The following is a 17,904-nucleotide window of genomic DNA, read 5'->3' on the forward strand; positions in this document are numbered from 1 at the left end:
TTACTAACCATGTCAACACTTTTGATGATATATGTACATACATAAGCACTCGTATATATAAATATCTAAGCGAGCATGCAAGTGTGCACAACAAAGCACATTCAACAGACACAACCAGCTCGTTGTGCCTATCGCGACATTCGATATTTCGCACTTCCGCGTCTCACTCAACCCCAGTCTCCCCTTGTCGTCCACTAGGGACGAAGAGCGTCAAAGTGTACGTCCCCCAAAACAGTAAACATTAACAGTGACTCTCATACGTTCACGTGTCAAGAGTTGAGAACGCTATGGAGGTATGGAGGAAGTGGATCGATTACACAGGAGGGAGAAGGTATGGTTATCTATGTATTGTATATTATACTCATATGTGTGTATAGTTAATCCCTCACTCGAGTCAAATCCTCTTCACATACATATTATTTAAATATAATTTAAATACAACCTTACTCGTATATTTATATGCTATGCGAAGGTCGTGTATTAGGTATATATTATATAGTCATTAAACTATTAATTTGAATAGACATCCACGTGGCAGGTGAATTGAGAAAATAATTATTGTTAAATAATACATCCGGCTTTTCTAAATGCAAAATTGTACTATGTAAAATAAAGACGCGTAGGCGTAACGATGGGCGGTAAAGTTCATCTCCGTTATCGTACGATGTTATTAATAGATTATATAAATTAAAATACATACATACTTTTTCAGATAACGAAGAACAGCATAATATATTTAATTTAGAAATAAGAGTATAAAATAAAAGCTTCACTAAACTATAAATAGTCTTCGATTTCCGGAAACATGTAATTATCATATAAATTAATAAATATAATTAAAATTCAGGATTTTAACTATAACTTCAAGGATTTAAATCAAGAAAAGAACTTTTTTCGAAAACAAGTTTATAGCAAAGAATATTAATGGTTTCATGGTTTTCGAAAACAATCTAATAATAATATTCTAAAACGTACGAAACACGACGTCCGACATTGATTTTTATCTTATCATTGATATCATATTTTATAGCAAAAAAGTTCAATAATAAAATGATTTTTAGCGAGCTATATAATTTAATTTAATATTTTATATAAAAAAAATTGTAATTTCTTGATATGATTTCTGATTTCTAAAGTTCACTTATAAGTAATGAATAATTTTTATTTTAGTCTAATAATGAGTTGTGAGTTACACTAGCAAAAAAGCAAAGCGCGATATTACGAGTGCGAAGCGTGTTTGTTAATATTTTGGATCTAAAATTCACTGCTAGCAATTTACCGCCGCGTCAATTGATCGCATAAACAATTTACAGCCTACAAATGATCGCTAGCACATTTTACCGTCTAGAAGTATTAATGTATTTATAAAAACTCGCTTATTCATTGGTTGATTGACGGTGTGGGAAGTCTACAAAGTTAAATTATTAAATCAAGATAAATTTTAAGAAGTTTTAATTATATGCTGTTCTAAATGTCTATGAAACTCAATTTTACAGATGCGAAACGTCCATTTTCTGTCCAAAACTAAACCTAGCCTAAATGAATTAATCTAACGGAAGTTCGAAAATTATAATTAGTTTTAGAACTCCCATTGAATGAATGAAGTTTAGGTTTGAACAGCAAATGGACGTTTCGCAACAAGCAAATTGTGTTTCATAGACATTTTAGAGCATTATACATTTTCACTAATGCCTATCCTTTAGAACTCTGATTAAGTTAAGTTAAGGTTTATATAATAAATGGATTTTCGCAACTAGCAAATTGTGTTTCATAGACATTTTAGAGCATCATAAATTTTCACTAGCGCCTATCCTTCACTAGTACACATATATACATCTACTAGTGCCAGATAAATTATATTTCTACTGGTAAAAATATATATTTACCGGTGAAAATGTATACACATATAATTACATAATTCGCAACTATTACAGTGAAGTTACATTTTCAATCGTATGAATATAATTTTACTAACTACGCCAGTTAAAATGTGTCAATTAATTTATAATTTAGTAAAAATAACACCTATAGAAAAACCTTATTTTCAATTTAAAATGACCAATAAATTTATATTAATTATACATATTGCCTGGCGATAAAATATGCTATGTGTTATAAATTGTTTATGTGATCAATGGAAACGGCGGTAAACTGCTAGCATTTAATTGCTGGCGGTGAATTTTCCGGACCCCCCGATGAATCAGAGACTGAGGTAAGATCTCAAACTTTTGAATCGCTGATTGATGCTTTAGTAAATCTGGTCATTTTAATGTTAGTCTCATGTTTCAGATGGTTCGGTGATTATTGCGCAAACGAAAATTCAAAATTCAAAGCATAACTTCTGATTGTCAAATATATTTTACATAAAATTGCAACTGCTTAATATTTTTCTGTAATTATTATTATAATTGTAAAATGTTTTTAAAACATGATATTTTAAAATTAATATACACATATACATAGTATGTGTATATTAATAATCTACGATGGGATTTTTTGTTGTTTGAAATTTTTGCTGTGCGTAATTTTCATTTGCGCAATAATCACCGAGCCATCAGACACGTAAGATACTAAGATTAAGATGATCAGATTTCCTAAAGCATCAATCCGATTCAAAGTTTATTGGAGACAGACATACAAAAAGTGTGAAGTCAGTTTCAAAAAATTTGATACGCAGCCAATTTTAATTTAAAAATTACGTTTTATTTTAGTAAAATAAAAATATATGTTTTAAATATTGCCAGTTAAAAAATTTCATGCTGCATGGCTAAAACTAAAATAATTTTAATAAATTTCTTCAAACCTATGAAAAAATAAGTTCCCGAAGAACATACTATTGTAAAATGGTAACTTTAATTCAGAATTGCATCATTGCTTACATCGTTAGAAGTAGCGCAGTTCACCTGTGTAAATGTTGACTCTATATAAAAAAATGAATGCTAAATATCCGGACTTTTAAGGAAGTCAAGACTTTTCGTTTATTGATCTGCTTGTTTGTAAATAAATTGGTTAATGAAAAGCAAAATGTTTAATGGCAATTTCTAACCATTTTATTTCAACCAATTTATGGCAATTTAAACGTCCATATAAATACGTTAATTAGACATTAAAATAGCAAATTATGTAACTAAATTGACTTTTATTTTAGACATGCCAGTGGCTGTGAACTCGCACTTCATCATATAATTAAAATATAGTTTTTAAGAACCTAAAATATATTGCCTCGCGGCTAAATAGCTCGTGATAATATTAAAAAAAATGAGTTTTTTTCAGAATAAAATTTTCAAAAACAAAAATATTTTTGCACTTGTAATATAGATGACCTCAAAATCAGTACCAGAAACTTTAAGAACATATAATATCATGGGTTGGTTACGCTCTTTCTCCAAAAGCTTGCGAATAATTCTTTGATCAAAGGAAATATATTGAAATATATGGAAATATATTTTTATTAAAAGACCGCAAATGAGCAAAAATACCTCATGCGGCCTTAATGCCGCAGGCTCCTGACCTAACCTAATACCTAACATAATTTTTATAAAAATCATAAAAGTTTTACATAAAAATTTGCATTTCTAACAAAGAGCACTTAATTAAAAATCATGCATTACAAGTGAAATCAAAAACACGTACTATATCTAAATAAATATTTTGTAAGCATTCTTTTAAATTAGTAGGTAAAACTACTAATTACATAACTATTATACATATAAATTGAATTTTAAAAACTTTTAAAGACTATATGTTTAGTGCAAATACAAAAAAAATATTGCAATGCTCCATTTTGATTGCTCAATGTTATAAAAATTACAGAACAGTTATGAAATCAGTAATAAACAAAGATAAATATATTAGTTGTAAAAGTATGCTTTAAGGTTTTATGTTAAATAAAGATTATTTTTTATATTTTTTTGTCTGATACGAAATACAGATGTATTACTACAAATCGCAATAAGTTCAGCGTAGAAAGATGTAAAAAATATAAGTAAGAATATTATTGTTTTGTAAAAATTTTGTTTTTTATGCACTACCATGATCAAAAATAATATATAGTATTATTTTTTCAACACACAAAAAATATAATAAAAAGAATATATAGAAAGAAAAAAACAAAAAAGAAATCATAAACAATTAATATGAAATGATACGAACTGGAGCTCCTCGTAGCTGTCATTAAAAATATCAATTAGTAATGCAAGCGTATTAAGGATCCGGATGGCGACAGCCATAGGAGAGTGCTGGCCCTAACGATCATCAAAAGAGGACGCGATCGTGATTTTTAAATTCCTCAAGAATAGTTTGATTGTTATAATAAATATTTATACAATATTTTTTTTAATTTGATTTAATGTGAATAATTTCCATAGAACATAATAGCAATAAATAGAGCAGTACAAAATAAATGAGCACTTTTTAATGGTTTGAAAAATGCTTAGCCACATACTACTTTCTGCAAGAACTCAACGAATCGTATCCCAACGCTCCTAAAAGAAGAGTGCTGGTAGGTATACAAGAACAGATAATAACTAAATATCCTTTTATAAAGGTATCTTAAGAACCTATTTTGAACTCTTTCTAATAAAATGAAGTATTTGATTATTCGAGGATTTCAAATTAGAGATATTGATTCAAGAATACTACGAACTAAAATGTGATAGAGCGAATAACTGACGGATCGTCAAAGTGAAACGTGTTCCTCGTAACAAAGCCAAGAATCTTAAAAGATTTATCGCAGCCGTCGCATTCGAAGCTACAATTGCTCTCAAAATGAATGACATTTTAAGAGGAAGTTTCTCCAGCCAAAATGTTCTTACCGAGAAGGGAGAAAATGACACAGTAGTGCACTTTCCGATACTAAAGGGCAAAAGCCCATCTCCATAGAGAATATCAACCACTGTGTAGAGTGAACGAGTCCGCAACAGATCGAATGCATTTATGAAATTTCAAATCATCTGCATACACAAGAAAACTCCAATTCGTAACTGCCGTATTTAAATCATTAATTAATAACGTGAAGAGTAGAGACCTTTGAAGAACAACCGAAGGTTGAAATACTCTTTCGACAATCAGTCTATAGATCTCTTAAATAGCTCGAACATAGCATCTGAACACAGGGACGTCATTTCAGCTTTTTCCAGATGGGGAGGGGGGGCAAAAGTTGGCTGGTCAGTGATCGTTTTTTATTCAGATTTTCATATCGTTAAGATTCATTGTATTTCATTAAATGACATGTGTTTTTCTTGCCACGTCATCCACGTCAAAATTCTAGCTATCCTTATCGGACTTGTTTAAACTCAAACCTAACGAAAGTTTATTATAGTTTTAGAACTTTCATTAGATGAAGTCCAAAATACAAACTAAGCCATCGCATCTCGCAGGAAAAAAAGGTACAGACAGACGTCTCGCAAATTGCTCCATAGTTCGTCTGCACCTGTCACCTATGAAAGCTATCCTTACCAATTTTACTACGGACTTCTGATGTCAAATTATTATCAAACCGAATTTTGATCAATAGGAGGGCGCAAAAACAATTATCCCTTCTCAGAAGTAAAAAATTCACGTCAAAAGCAATAAAATCGTGATGGTGCGGTAGCAGTGGGAACGCTCAGTAACGAGTTTCAACATTAATTATTACTGTTGAGACACGAAAATGAAATCTCCCTGATTTGTAATGTGTGTGATGGTTTAAATGAAAAACTGTATTTATTATATTTTTGCCTTTTTGGAAACTGCAGATCATCAATCTTTTAAAACACATCTCGTCCACTAAACAAAAACAAAAACCACAAAGAACACGAAAGACTAATTAACAAACTTTCGAGAGTCACGTAATATGAAAATCTCTAATAAATTTTGTGCCGCATTTTATCATTCGAAAAAGAGGACTTCCAAAATTATCGTTCCTCTGAACATTTTGGTTGATTAGGAAATACAATAAATGTAAGCAAATCATGAAAGAGTTCTGATATTATCAATGAACATGCTGACAACATTAGTCAGGACTATCTCAAGATTTATTGCATCATTAATAAAATTTCTCTATGATTTGTCGCAATTTCTCTAAGCAAGGAAACGGAGAAAACTTGACGAATATAGAATGAAGCATACCTTTTTGTAATTTATTAAATAAAAATGAAAATTACTGTCGTATTTTATTATATATATTTTAAGTACAGTATTATATATTTTTAAAGATGCGTGATAATTTTTTATAACGGACTTGGACCGAATCTGAACTCCACCCCTATCAATGGAATTAAAATTTTAATATAAATTATTACTGTTGAGACCAGAAAATAAAATCTTTCCGATCTGCAATGTGTGTGTTGGTTTAAAAACTATTTTTATTATATTTTTTTTTTGAAATTGCAGATCATTAATCTTTAATAACACCCTGCACACGATTTACAGAATTTCGTCCACGAATCAAAAACAAAAAACACGCAAGAATAATTAACGAACTTCCGAGAGTCGCGTAATATGAAAATCTCTAATAATTTTTTGTCGCTTTTTTATCATTTGAAAAAGAGGACCTCCAAAATTATGTTGTGCCTGGGGCGGGGCCTTCCAAGTGCTTAATCCGCCACTGATAAAAGTGTATTTATTCAAGTTATACTTCATGTTTCATATTTAAATATATACTTGATAGATATTATACAGAAAACCAGGAAAATAGGTTCAAGAAAGAGTTAATATTTAATATTATTTTTTATATTAGCGTTAATACGTTGGAGGTTGTAGAAATACGAATGATATTATATCAAATTGTTTGTACCCAAGTGCTTAATCCGCCACTGAATGGGCGGGACGAAATTATCTTATAATTAAGTATTAGCTCATATAAATTAAATAATAAACCATATCAGTTTCACATAGAAATTTACATTTCTAACAAAGACTACTAAATTAAAAATCATGCATTAAAAAACACATTTTTTAATTATTTTATTTAAATAGTATGTGAAACTACTTATTAAAAACTATTTTAAAACTAACGTAAATATGTAATAAAAAATTTAAAAAATACGAAACATGTTCAGGGTGAATACAAAAGCATATATACTCGTATATGTTTTAGGGGGATCAGATTAATAAACAAAAATATACTAATTAGTTGTAAAATATGCTTTAATAAATATATTTTTTAAATAAATTTGTATAATGATTTATTTCTAGAGATATCTTAAATTTTAAAGTAGATAGGTATAACAAAGGATATGGGAATATTGTACGGTGATCGGAATAATATATAATAGTGTTCCTGATTTTGTGTTAAATTTTAAATGAATGTTTTATTATAATATTTTATTATTAACTATTAGCTAATATTAATTTTGTATGTTTTATAAAGAAATCTGCATTTCTTACAAAGACTACTAAATTAAAAATCATGCGTAACTATTTATTGAAAAATTATTTTAACCTTATTAGTGCCAAACGAAATTAGGCGGTGTATGCTAAGAATGCCAAGCAGACTTTCGCAAATATGGATGATTGTATAAATATATTTAAAAAAATATTTCTGGAAATTTAATATTTTTGCCTGAATTTTTTATTTATTATAGGAACAAAATTAAATCCAGTTTATACAAGGAAGTACACAAAAAGTACATAAAAAAATTATTTAATAATTTTACAAAGGAATGTAATACTAGAAACGGACACCCGCGTCCTAGCGGCATTCATGTCGTCTTTCGTAAGCGGACCCCGGCGTCCTCACGGTATTCAAATGGTTAAGACCAACATAAATACATAATAAAAAATGGAAAAAATACGAAACATGTTCAGGGTAAATACAAAAACATATATATAATATTTGTAATATTATACTCAAATGCTACAAAAAATTTAGAAGAGTGCGATCAGAGTAGTAATAAACAAAAATATATTAATGGGTTGTAAAAATATGTTTAAATTAATATATTTTTAAAATAAATTTGAGTAAAAAATACAGATTTATTCCTAGAAATGGCATTAATTTTAGAGTAGTTAGATATAACAAAGGCTGTTAGGTAGACCTAACAAAGGAAGTGGGAATAATATATAATAGTATTCCTGATTTTGTGTTAAATTTTATATGAATGTTTTTAAATAATAATTATGTATGTTTTATACAGAAATTTGCATTTCTAACAAAGGCTACTAAATAAAATATATATATATAACTAAAATTTTTTTTTCATTGAAATGTTAGAAATTATTATTTACTCACCATTGCCCCCGAATTGTGTGATGAAGTATTTTCGGATTGAAGCATTCGATTCTTGGTTGACGTCTCGTGTATTAACTTATGCGCGATAGTGAGATAACTAAAAAATGAAGAAATATATTTAGAAATAATTTTCTTTGTACTTTATTTATTTCAATAATTTTTAAGGCGTGATAACACAAAAATATGAATAGTAAATTTCATATACCTATATTCCACGACACTCTTGACAACAAAATGATTTTTCTAGTATGTGATAAGTAGCTTCATATTCAGACGCGCTGAAAACGCGTCATCCCACGACCGAAGAGAATGCGAACTAAGCCGACAGCGCAGTTTTCACAGAGCGCCAGTGCGCAACCCAGTTTTGGAAGCCGCGCTCTCCTTCCGCCTCCGCCTCGACGACGAATCGATAGAGCGACCGGCACGCCGGGTGGGAGAGGGCACTTCCGCGTGCGTGATAGGAGAGCTGCGGTGCGTAGGGCGTCGAGGGCCGATCAATAGAGAAATAGAACGGCGGGCGGGAGGGCGCGCCCTACAGGGCCAAGGGCCAATCGCCGAAGCCCGCAGGCGCATAGACGAACGCGGAAGTAACCTATCCGAGAGCTCGCCCGGGTCTAGGCGCGGACACCGAGCCCTCCTCCCTACCACCTCTGCTCCCTACTAGCGCACGGCGATATGTCCATATGTATATGTAGATACAACACATTTTTTCAACCCAGCCACCATTTTCATGATATCATATTCAATAGTTGGGAATTAGTGCTTTCAGTATTGATTTTAAATTAAGTGATCATAATATTTTTGTAATTAAATATTGTTTTAATAAATAAATTGTTTTATGTCACGTACGATCCTTTGTCAATGTAGATCTCTACCTAAATATTACACTGGCCAATATTTTAATTTTTTTTTTGTAACAGTTCTTGATGCATTATGCAGCGGTAAATTCAAATTCGAAATCAAAAAAATTACCACGTCAAATTTTTCAGTTAAAGATAGGTACATATATTTTATAAATATATCTGTAGATTTATTTTTTTTATTTTTGCATCAATCATGTTTTTTGTTTGCACCATTTTTTTACACTGGTATAACACTGCTGTTAACTGATAGAAACCTCGTAGTTGATTGTCAGTTTTAGTGAAAAAGTGCACTTAGAACCCCTTAAAATAATACGTAAAAGCAGTAAAATGTTCAAGGATAACTCAAGACATTGCAAGGTCGCGGATGACAGTTGTTCTTACATATGTGGAACATAAATATCCGTCAAACAAAGAAATAATATAACTCCATAGATTAAAACTGCATATTTTCACTACTTCGGATGCCATATTGGCGATCAAGACAAATCATGGGCTCTCCATGTTTGCTGCACACCTTGTAAGGTAAACCTAAATTAGTGGTTACATGGAAAAGGAAGAACGATGTCATTTTTGTTTCAATGGTGTGGAGGGAACCAAAAGATCATGAAACAGATTGCTACTTCTGATTCTCAAGTAAAATTAAGCATTACATTTCGTATCCAAACCTGCCAAAAGACCAGTTTTACATAATTCTGACATACCAGTGCCTACTCCACCATCCAATATAGAATATATTATTTTTCATGAAGAACCTATTGCTTCTACCTGGAGGAAACTGTCATCATCGAGCGATGAAAGTTATGACGACGAAAAGAAACCACATTTAATTCAACGATCTGGTAATGGACCTTAAATTATCAAAGCAACAAGCTGAACTGCTCGGCTCATGACTGAAACAATGGAATTTACAGAAAAACAAATGAAAACTTAACTGTTTATTTCGATATGATGGATGGCGTTTGTTATTGCAAGGATATACGTGAATTATTCCAAGATATGAACTAAGATTATGATCCAGGAGATTGGCGTCTGTTCATATTATAGATTCATCTAAAAGCAGTTTTGCTCCACAATAATAATAAACAACTAAACTCATGCAGTCAATATGAAAGAAACCTACGACAGTTTGTCCCTTCTGATGAATTTGATAAAATACAATGATTTCCAATGGAATATTTGTGGACACTTGAAAGTTCTTGCCTTACTGCTAGATTTGCAAGGAGGATTTATGAGATAGCAGGGCAACACATGAACATTATAAAATAATAACATGGCCCCAGAGTGCCTGGGAAAGACAATATTAAAATTAAGCCACTTATAAATTCAGAGAAAGTTTTTTTACCACCTTTACACATAAAGCTTGGTCTCATGAAAAATTTTGTGAAAGTGTTCGACAAAATTTCAGAAGCAACGTTGAAAGAAGGTATTTTTGTTGGGCCACAAATACGCGAAATATTACAAGACAAAGAGTTCGAAAACCACCTCACTAATGTTCAGTTAGCTGCCTTGAAGTCATTCAGAGCTGTAGTGGAAGGCTTTTTATGTTATAATAAAGACCCTAACTATACTGATTTAGTGAAACAGCTATTAGGCTATTAGCAAAAAATGGGTGCAAGAATGTCACTTAAGATAAATTTTCTCCATTCGCATCTTGACTTTTTTCCGGAAAATCTGGAGTCAGTAAGCGGCCAATCGGTTGAGAGATTCCATCAAGATATGGCTATTATAGAACCGTTTTCAAGGGAAATGAATGCTAGTATGATGGCAGATTACTGCTGGTTCTTGCAAAGAGGTACTGACGAAATAGAATATAAGTGAATAAAATATAGCATTTTTAATTCTTTTTTTAATTGATGTTTATCTTTATACATTTGTGATCATTTTTAATATAAACTACTACTTTTACTCCATATTATCACAACTTTCATTATACCCTTAGACAAAGACATTCCTGGGTACCAATCACCGGTACGTGTTTAATGTGGGTGGGGTCCATACAAACAATAATTTTACAATTACATCATGGTAACCATATAGACTGAATATGTATACTCAACTTAGTCCAAATCAGTCATCAAAATCTTAGTTACAAAATCTTCCATTTGCGGTTCCATTTTCCTTTAAATTTGCAAATCGGTAAATACAAAAGAGATGATTATATATTCACTATTTTTGGCTTCTAATTGATTGCCTCATCTTATTCTTATTTTTTTTATTGAAATATATAATATATGCATGTGCAAAACATATAGTTTTCCCAGAAATTTGTTTTAGCCTTGCATGAATTCCTAAAATAACCCAAAATAAGGAATAACACCTTATTTCAAGAACAAACTCAAATACCTGTTACCTGATATCAGTACATTTCATAAAGTAAATTATGGAATATTTGCAAAGCGAATCAATGAAATGTATGTTTGTGTATTATATGATGGAGAAGAAAATAACTTCAGTTTCTATAAAATGATTTACATTCTATTTTTTTTTTGCAACTAGCGGTATTTTATTAAGTCAGTTAAAATTGTATATATTGTTCAATAATATTTTTCTGTAACTATATAATATAATATATTTATTAAATATTACATAGTGGTACATATTTTGCTTGACGTAAAAAAATACTGCACGCGACCAACAAAAATATTTTCATTGAAAAAAAATGCACAAATTTTGCATTGCATGGTCAAATACATCTCAACAATTACAATTTTTACAAATATATATCCAGTTTCTTTGCAGCTGATTACTAAATATTACAATTTTACGTGTTAAGCGGTCTGTTATGTCCTCGACATATAATTTAAAGAAAATTTCTGTTTATTAGCAAAATATTTTATATATGAGATGGTTTATATATTGTGTTTAATCTGAAATATTACTGATTAATATCATTATATAGACATTGAGTGTAATTGATTAAATATCAAGAAGCTATTATTTGATATTAAAAACACCATGATTTTTTTTCAGAGTAGAGATAATAAGCGAATAGATTATAGAAGAGAGATACAAGATCTTCGTTATTCGCAGATAAGAGTTTGTATAATATGTTAGAACAATATATAAAATAATTGTTCCATGAAGCAAATTGTTTGTGCGTTGGATAGGTGCGAGCGAGCGGCAGTGAGCGTGCATTGCTCAGAACATTGAACACCCCATGAATAACTCTGCAACGTATTCTTTTCCACAAAAAAATCAGAAGGTTTACTTTTCATAAATGCATAAATAATTTGTTTATTGGAGCAAAATATTTATTTAAATGCACATATCTCTCAAAATAATTTCCTGGTAAATCACACCAATTTATTAACAAGAATCGTGATTTGGATTGCAGTAATAAAATGGTGTAAACTGTTTCTCCTACGCACTCATTATTTCATGCTTTGCGCTCGAAATCTAAGCTAAATTATTTTTATTTATTAGTGTGCTTTAGACTTTTAAAAATTACATAAATCATAACCCAAACCTAAATACTGGTATTGAATATTGACTAAATTCAATACCGATATAGCACGCCTTTTTTAATGTATTTGTTTTATAAAAGTAACTACCATAATTTAAAAAAATATTATATTTAAAAAAATGCCATTTTAGTTAGCCAAATTAGTCCAATTGGCACAGCGAGATGTTCTACATCCGAAACGATTCCATTTGATTAAAATATGTTTACATAATTTTGACAGTTTAGTAAAAATCTTGCTACATAATGGATAAGATACAATTAATACATCTACTTATAAACTAAGGGAACGTATAATTTAGAGAGCGATGGCATGTCATGAAAGTTAAAAATGTATTTTTATGAATATGTGTTACTGTTATTTATATAGCAACATATTTTAGCATCACAGACAATATATAACAAAGAATATATAAAATTTACAAAATATGATATGATATATGAAGGCACGTGTTTAAAAAATATATGTACTAAAGTAGATAAAGTACACACGGCAAAACACACATGTGGATCAATATAGTCATAATGTTAAAAAAGTGCTTCCATTTGTCACTAACTTATTTGACTAAATTATTTAGCACGTGTGTTTTGTAATCTACACATACGAATTACATATATACAATAAATTAAAATCATTGGGTCTTGGCGAGGCATGTAAATAATAATTGGATTGTTGCTATTGCAAGTTGAATGCTTATTCAAATTCTAGTTCACAGTCCTCGACAAGACTCAAAGAGGCTCTTCAAGTGTCTCTGAATATAAGTGTTTAAGCGCTTCGAAACAGCATCGAACGTCCGATGATTTCTCGAATCCAGCCACACGGAAAATTCAATGTTGTATTGAAGCATCAAAACACGATTGTCGAAATGCAGTGGATTCCTCTTGCTCGTTTGGTAGATGGACGATTTTTCGTAAAAGTGTTCATGCGCTTCAGGACAACAATCAAGCGTCTGGCGATTTTTCAAATCGAGAGGACAGACAAATTGTTTGTTGTGATGAAGCATCAAAACATAGCAAGCGCTTTTAACAATGCTTAAATTTTAACAAAAAGTTCGTGGGGTTTTAACCCTGAACGACGACGGCGGTATAATATACACATACTACACCTTATATCTAGGCATGCGACCTGTCCCTATCACCTCGCATGTGCGCTCGCGCATCTTTTACGAGATTATACACGAGTAACATTATACATAAAAAAATCATATAAAAATGATTGAATATCTATTTCAAATTGCAATGCGAGAGAGTGAAGGGCGCGTTTCACCCTTGCACCCAAAACCAGAATCACATTTCAACTTTCAAATATCATATTTCAAACTTTTGATATCGAAATAACAAAAAGAAAGCAAACATGAGCAACCTTTGTGCTTTATTATTTATTTAGTGGGTTGGTTTGAGTTACAATTTATGTGCGTTTAAGATCCTCGCGGACCCTTGCGTGGACCCTTTCGAATTTAACGTTTAATTATGCCATCGGTCGCAGTTCAAACCGATGCAAAGAAAAAAACTGCAATATACAAAAAGACCGATCAATTTTCTGTCGATTTTTTAATATATAATATGCAGCTAAACTAAATTAAAATCATTATTTACAATAGAGCACGCTAAAATAATTTAACATGTAATTTTTCCATAAATTCTCTATTATCTATGTACCTAAATTCAGCATGATTAATAAACAAATCAAGAAAAATACAAGGCGGCTAATTCGAGCTTCCGTTACCGTAACAATGGCGATGAATCACGCGATACATTATTTTTACTATGTGGTAAAAAATATTTTTACTGGACCCACCGATGTACATTCACTAGCATATTCTTAGAATGCAATTTGCATGCCGAGCGAAATTGAATTTGCACGTTCGCAGCTTTCCATCTCACGCACTATTGTCGTTGTAGCAATGTACAAGAAAATCTCTGCTTAGCACTAACCATTTATATTAGTCGTTTAGATTTAGAAAGAGAGGTCATTGATTCGCTTTGTAATTCATCAAGCCCATATCAATAAAACAATGTCACTGTTCTGAGAATATATTCTCATTAATATTTAGTTATGAAAAGTGAATTCATTGTGTAAAGAAATTAGATTATTTTAATTCAGTTTCTTAACCTTTACCCTTAACTGATATGAAGTATAAAGTATTCAAAAATAAAATATAATTAAAATCTACCGCAACATATGCATATTTTAGTTTTAACTACAAGTAGAAGGTAATTTGCTACTTGTGGTTGTTTAAAGCTTGGAAAAAAAAGAAAGCCTGCAATTTGTGGTTATTTATATTGCTGATGGTATGATCTAGTTACAAGTTAGAAAATTATATAATATCATATAGTTATTGTAATATCATAGAGCTAATGAAAAATGATAGCTACCAAAAGTTCACAATGAATAATTATTGTCCCCAAACAAAGACATAGAATAAGCCCTTAAATAATATTTTTGAATAATATATATATATATATATATACACACAAATACACCATAAGCTATACATAGTATTAACATATATAAAATATTAAAATAATATATATTAAAAAATATAATATCATACATCTAAAATCAATGAGCACCATTCAATATACAATAAATTGAACCAGCGCCTCGTAGCTATCACCAAAAACATCTTTATATATGGCGAGTATTTTTTATTTTATTTAAAAATAATATTTATTTTAATTATTATTTTTTTTATGATATAAATTGAACCAGCTCCTCATAATTATCGCCCTAAATATCTTTACATCTGGTGAGCTCATTTTGAGTAGTTATATAGAGCCCATGTCAGATGAGAATCATCCTACGTCTTGAATTATATGTTTCATTTATTGTTTATCTTACACACTTATCATTATTTATTTACATCCGATGTACAAACGTTACTGAATGTGTAATTTTTGGTTTTCAATTTGACAGTTGCGAAACGTTCATTTGCTGTTCAAACCCAAACCTAACCTAATGAAAGTTCTAAAACTAATTCTAGTTTTAGAACTTTTATTAGGTTAAGACCAAAATACAAACTAAGCCAAATCATCTCGCAGGAGAAAATAAGCAGAAGAATAAGTACATACAGACATCGCATCTCTCATATTGCTCCATATAGGGATTCCAATCCCGAGCCGAAATTTTGATCCCGGGATTTCGGTATTGCAATTAGTCGATCCCGGGATCCCGGGACCAGTCCCGGGATAATTTTCATGTTATTTTATCGATAAAAATAATTTAAAATTAATAATACAATATTTTTTTACATCCGTTTTTTATAACGTACAATTTATAAAGTACGTATAATTTTAGTCCTGGACTTAAAATAGAAAATAATATAATAAAAATAAAAAAAGGAAGGTCTTATTTATTTATTTGAGAAGATAAAAAATAAACTTTTGACAATGTATGTACATATGTACATTCATAGACACAATTAATGGAAAACATTATTTTGGAAGAAACTCACGAAGTAACATCAAAGCATCAAGCGTTTCATCATTTAGCCTTGATCTGATTTTGGTTCCTAAGCTGCAGCTGAAAAAGCACGTTCAGACTCACAGCCTCAAAGATTCACAGATGACACGTGCAACTCGCGCAAGTTTGTATACGAAATATAACGATTTTGTCAATAATAATTCGATTGTGCTTGATAAATCAATCAATCCAAAAAATTCGGGATTATGTTTTATAATCCCGGGACTCATCGGGTATTGAAAATCGTTCGGGATCCCGGGATCCCGGGATTGGAATCCCTAGCTCCATAGTTTGTCTGCATTTTAATATTACACTATGTTTTAAAAATATGATAGCTATCCTTACCGGTATTACTATGGAATTCTAATACAAAAGAGCTGATCAAAGTATATTCAAACCAAATTTTGGTCAATGGGAGAGCGCAAAAGCAATTTTCACATCTCAGAAGGCAAAAATTCACGTCAAAAGCAATAAAATCGCGGCGGCGTCTTCGCAGTGAGAACGCTCGGCAACGAGCGTTCCCACTGGCACGGCGATGGCACGATTTTAACAAAAAATATGATAGTATAATAATGCATTTTACCGCGAATTTTAATCATTAGTGGAGGAACCATTCATCTTTTTGGTCTGTGGCGGCCTGATTTACTTGGCGAGAAGATCACTATTTGGTTGACCAAAATGAGAAGACGGATTTACTTGGCGGGAAGATCACATTGGTTGACCAAAATGAGAAGACGACGACCGGTGGCGCATCGTCTGCCGATCTCATTCATAGCATCCATTAAAACTATAATTAATAAATAAACTAATGCAGCGGCCCAATCTATGTCTAATTACCACCCGTCACCATCCATTCGCCAAAGACCATTTGTAAGTCTTAATATTCTATTTAAGTTTTAAAATTAACACAAACGTATTCCATTGGCATGTACACAAATACATGCATATTAAATAAGTAATATTTTACTTGTACACATTAAAAAAACAACGAAATGCAATATTTTATTGATTTAGGTCACGTACGATCCACTTTCATTTTAGTTTTCTACTTAAATTTTATTACAGAACGCCCGAGAGATTTCTATGTATTTTTACGAAATGCGATTATAATTTTCGCGTATTAAATACTGGTCTCGCGCTAGTCGCTCATAATTTTGAGCTTCGCGCTCCTAACAGTGTCAAATACTTTTTAGAGATCAATACATATTGGTCTTAAAGAACTAATGTATAATGTATAAAAACGTATACTAAATTATAGAATATATTTTTCAGAAACTTGATAAAATTAGAAGATATGTATTCAATCTAATAGCTTAATTATTAGTTGTTCAGATATATTAACACGATAAGTTATAAGTTACCCAGGGTTAAAATCACATATTGATCCTAATTTTTTAAATTTATATTATGTCTGGGATATGTTTATTAGTGATTATTATATAATTGTAATACCGCTTGATCATTATAGGTTAGATTTTCTTAATTTCAAAAATGAATACTGTGATTAGTAATTAAAAAATAAAATCGACTTGGGTGGTGCGTAGTGATATCTATTATTTAAAAGCTACAATAATACGTTATAATTAATAAAATATATGTTACTTATTTTTTTAATCATTTTAGTGTCTCAATACGAGTCTAGGAATATCTTTATCGACAGCAATTAATTGCTAGCAGTTTACCGGCGCGTTAATTGATCGTATATACAATTTATAGCCTATCACTTTTCAATTTAGTTTTCTACCTGAATTTTATTACATAGATTTAGTTCCAACGGGTTTCTAATTTTCTATCAGTGGCGGATTAACCCATAAGAGCATGAGGCGCGCGCTTGGAACCTCCAGATCTTGAGGGGCCTCAAAAATAATTAATATATAACCCACATATTTTTATTTTTTATGTTCAG

General features: G+C 30.8%; 1 protein-coding gene across 4 annotated transcripts in view; it reads right to left on the minus strand.

Moving 5' to 3' along the window:
• Positions 1 to 17,904, minus strand: part of LOC148229129 (uncharacterized) — a 91,753-nt gene that overhangs the window by 31,535 nt on the left and 42,314 nt on the right. For 3 of the 4 annotated variants that reach the window (XR_015811375.1, XR_015811376.1, XM_088197457.1), the window contains one exon: positions 8,213 to 8,309. The exons of the other annotated variant lie outside the window; for it this stretch is intronic. Coding sequence is in view for 1 of the 3 variants with exons in the window: in XM_088197457.1 (XP_088053583.1) it covers positions 8,213 to 8,309 (97 nt within the window). In the remaining 2 variants the exon portion in view is untranslated. The remainder of the gene's footprint in view (positions 1 to 8,212; positions 8,310 to 17,904) is intronic. 4 annotated transcript variants of the gene reach the window in all.

Source organism: Plectrocnemia conspersa, unplaced genomic scaffold (assembly GCF_051122295.1).
Source record: "Plectrocnemia conspersa isolate PC_06_02 unplaced genomic scaffold, ASM5112229v1 ptg000011l, whole genome shotgun sequence".
NCBI lineage: Eukaryota > Metazoa > Arthropoda > Insecta > Trichoptera > Polycentropodidae > Plectrocnemia > Plectrocnemia conspersa.